Here is a 4,254-nt window from a genome sequence, read left to right on the forward strand (position 1 = left end):
TCAAGCAAAGTTAGATGCAAATTATGACAGTATCCAACTACATAACTTAAGCCATTGACCTAAGCAATTAATCTTTAGTAACAAACAAACTTTAAACAATTAATAGACTTTCTGAGATTCTATGTTCTCCGAGACTGGGTCATCTTTCACCAAACTTGCTTTGATCTAATGTCAGTGAGAGGTCAACATATCAGCTTGATAAGTGCACCTACGTCAAGATTAGTACTTCCTCCATCTCAATTTACGTGAAGGTATTTGACTGAACACGGAGTTTAAAATAAAAGGAAGACTACTAAAATTTGTGGTTCAAAAAGAGTCATAGATATTTGTGTGATCAGAAATGATCTCATTAAAGGTAAAATGGAAAGTTTAAAGTCAAATTGCTAATACTAAATATAGGCAGATATCATTCTTTTTGGGACTGATTAAAAAGGAAAGAACATTACATAAATTGGGACGGAGGGAGTATATGGTGTGAAATGGGAATATAACACCAAGTGAGATCTTATTCGCTAGAACATAGCCTTTAAGCTTACTGTCAAAAGCAGTTGCACAGAGGGTAATTGCAGCAGATAAACTTACAATTGCAGCTGTGGCACCGAAACGATACGTACAACTTTTCGAGAAGATGAACTGAAAGTTAATTAAAGGGGGTGTCGAAAATCTGAAAATCAATCTTTGATTTCCTCTGGATTCAACATGAAATGTGACCTAGGCAGCACTGAACAAAAAGTCTTTTAACACTCTACCTGCTAAGATGGCTATGGCTCATAACATCAACTTTAGTTAATCCTAGGACTATAATCCCAGATAACTTAGTCCGCGAACCAAACGACCCCTTATGGCTATGGCTCATAGTTAATTCATCATGATGAATGCAGCAGATAGAAAGGTTAGGCTACCTCAGGCCAATCCTCCCTTTATGGCTGCAGCAAATTTCTTGAAGTTCCATGATAAATCTTTCTTTCTGTGCAAAAGATGAATCCTTGAGCATATAGAGACAGAGCCAATGACTATAGATCAAAGGGTCACAAACCTTGCTGCCACCTAATTGATGATTCTTGTCCACCTTTAGTGGATTTAGCCCGATTCAGCTTGGAACTCTTTCTCTCCAGTGTACAAGGGCATTGCCGTCAATATCTTTATCAATGTGTTCGGTCGACTAGGATCGGGTGTAAGAGACAGAGCCAATGACTATGATGATCTAATTTGCAGAAACACAAATAATTAATTTTTTTTTTTGTCTCACATCTAAACGACGGATAGAATTCTTGGTTCATTTACATAGGTACACATCACAAAACGAGAAAATCCCTCTGCATCACATTGCCTGAGTGACTTGTGAAGAATATTTACCTCTTAACAAGTCTCATTCAACTCAACTTAATGGTTTCTGCATTTGTTAATAGAAGCTTTAAAGAACAGAAGTTCAATGATAACAGAAACCAAAATATTGTAACACCAGATTAATATTCAATGGGGTTGATACCCTGCCAGTGAAAACTTGAGAAAGAACAAGCAGACAACAGATAACCAATGTCATTATCTGAAAAACTCCTCTAGAAAATTTATGGGAAGGTATTCATAAGATACTATGTAGGGAAAAACATCGCTCTAACCCTAACTGCCACTTCCGCACAATCGATTTTTACTTCTCAAGTAAATGTGCAGCTCTGGTACATGATCAATGGTTGTCAACCTCCTATATACCACACTTAGACTATTTGCCTCTTGATACATGGAAATGAAGACAAACAGAAAGGAAACATTGAAACCTTTCATTTCTTTCTGTTCTTTATTGTCTCTTTTCTGTTTGGATCATCAGTTACATCATGAAACAGATTTACAGTCTTCAAGAAGTGTAAGATTCAAATCAAAGCAAATAACTCCCAGAATATGTGGCACACCAAATCATAAATCATATACATCATCCTCCTTGGATTGTCAATGTACAGCAAGTTATTTACACTTCAATTACATCCGTAGAGAACTAGTAATTTCATTATTGAATACTTACAAACGAAGAGAGCAACCACAGATTTCTAATGAGATTGTTGGCCAAAAAAAAAAAAAAAAAGTAAAACAGCACAAATACTATTCTCTGATGTGCCATGAATAGATGCCATTAAGCAGAGAAAACAAGATGTTATTTGCAGGAAATAGATCATAAACATCATAATCAGGCGTCTCCAATGATGAGTGACCACATCATTTGCATACACGAATGTGGTCCATCTCTTTTCTTTAAGTAAATAAACTTATATACAAGAAACCATAGGGATATCAGACACAAGCCATTGTCTCAACATATTGGTGGGTGTCATTCCATTCAAACACCGAAACATCTTCCCAGATAACGGGTATCTTTGCTATATCTATCTCTGCAACCTCCTTGATAGTCATACGGCGAGCATCATACTCAATAATAACATCCGGCGTGCATACCAAAAACCTTGCTGTCTTTTCCTCGTCATCCACAACCACAGATACAACATTGCAAGTGAGACGATTCACATCTAGTAAATCAAGTTCTTCACTCAACATCAACGGATAAGCAGTATGCAACGAACTAAGATCAACACGATACTTCACAAACCACTTAGAATAATCACTCTCCAACTCAAAAACTTCAAAACTCATCGAGCTAAACCCCTGTACCTCAATAAGATGCAAATGTCCACCAGACTCCCCAAAATACCTTACATTCCTTTTCAACACGCCACTAGAAATCACAGTACTAGGCATATCTCTAAAGCACGACGAACCCAAATCGAACCTTAAAAAAGACCATTTTTCACTAACCCAATGCATACAACCATTCAAGAAAACACCATGAGCTAAAAAATCTTGATTTATATCCAATATCTCCATAGAATCTCTCCAAACTCCAGTTTCTGATGAATATACCCAAAATTCATAAACCCCATTTGATTTCATTACACAAACAAGCTTATAACCATCAGATACCATAGGATCAAAAGCCAAATTCATTACCACAATCTCCCAAGCCTCGGTACCTATATCAGGACATGGAATCAACCTATGTTGATTTGTACTAGGATTATAAACATAGTATACTTGATCATTTTCAACTCCCAAGTTGAAACTAATAGAGAACAATCCATTACAAGAATGCAAATGTACAATCTTTGAAGATGTAGAGTTAACAACAATATTCTTGAGTGCTAAAGGAATGACACCCTTTTGCTTTTTGGACATGCAATTATTGAAAGGGATAAATTCAACATAGTTATTACCATATACCCACCAACAGAATAAAAGTCCGTCAACTTTGACTGATTTTTGTTTTTTCCGGCAGTGGAGTTGACGGAATCTTTGACTTGAGATAACGGAAAACCAGTGTTTAGAAACGGTTTGGAAACGGAGAAGGGATTTAGGAGGTAGAAAAAGGAGAATCTCCGTTAAGAGATCGGAATTTGAGGTGACTTTAGTGATTGATGACGGAGAATCTTGTGGGCGGTTACCGGAGATTCTCTGTAAGGATGTTTCTGACATTCTCTTGACAGACGTGTAGTAAGTTGGGCACGCCTTATCTATAAATATATATACTTTTATTTTTTTTTAAACCACTACCAGGTGAACACCTAGTAGTTCCTTTTATTATTTTAATAACTAAAAGAAGAGTCTTTACAGAAAGGAGAAAAGCAAAAAGCAATAAAGTAAGACAAAGCCAAGAACAGCTGTCCGACCAAATCATGGGTTCTTGTTTTTAAAGAATCCAATTTTCCTCTCCTCCATTCTTCCACCCAACTATTTCCTGCATGTTTTGATCCTCAAGTAAGGCGAATCCAATTTATCATTGTTGATGAGTCCCCTGCCTTTAGCTCCTAATTCTTGAAATGATTCAACATTCACTTCCCCTTCATCTAATGCTAGATTGGCCAAGTGGTCAGCCAACTGATTCCCTTCTCTCATGATATGAGTGATTTTAAAAGTTCTATTTTGCATTCTTTTCCAAATCTCCTCCACTACTTCAATAATTTGCCAAGGTACTTTCCAGATTTTAAGAATGCAATTCATCAAAAGTAAGGAATCAGTTTCAATAAGTATTTGCTGAAATTTTTTCTCCTCAACATACTTTATTGCTTGTAGAATAGCCATTGCTTCAGCCTGAGTATTAGTGCTAGCTGGATTTGTTAATTCCTTTGCTTTAGCAGCAATCAAATCACCATTCTCATTCCTCAAACAAAACCCCCATGATCCTCTTCCAGGATTTCCTCTAGCTGCTCCATC

The 4,254-nt window shown here is 36.6% G+C and overlaps 1 protein-coding gene across 1 annotated transcript; it reads right to left on the reverse strand.

Moving 5' to 3' along the window:
- Positions 1-1,899: 1,899 nt before the first annotated feature.
- LOC132603322 (F-box protein At5g07610-like) lies at positions 1,900-3,653 on the reverse strand. The gene has a single exon (XM_060316321.1). The coding sequence runs from the start codon at positions 3,514-3,516 to the stop codon at positions 2,284-2,286; it is 1,233 nt and encodes a 410-aa protein (XP_060172304.1). The 5' UTR covers positions 3,517-3,653; the 3' UTR covers positions 1,900-2,283.
- Between the last annotated feature and the right edge of the window lie 601 nt (positions 3,654-4,254).

Source organism: Lycium barbarum, chromosome 7 (assembly GCF_019175385.1).
Source record: "Lycium barbarum isolate Lr01 chromosome 7, ASM1917538v2, whole genome shotgun sequence".
Lineage (NCBI taxonomy): Eukaryota > Viridiplantae > Streptophyta > Magnoliopsida > Solanales > Solanaceae > Lycium > Lycium barbarum.

Bases quoted from the DNA above. Each gene is read 5' to 3' on its own strand.
- LOC132603322 (XM_060316321.1), bottom strand. From the start codon at position 3,516: ATGTCAGAAACATCCTTACAGAGAATCTCCGGTAACCGCCCACAAGAT.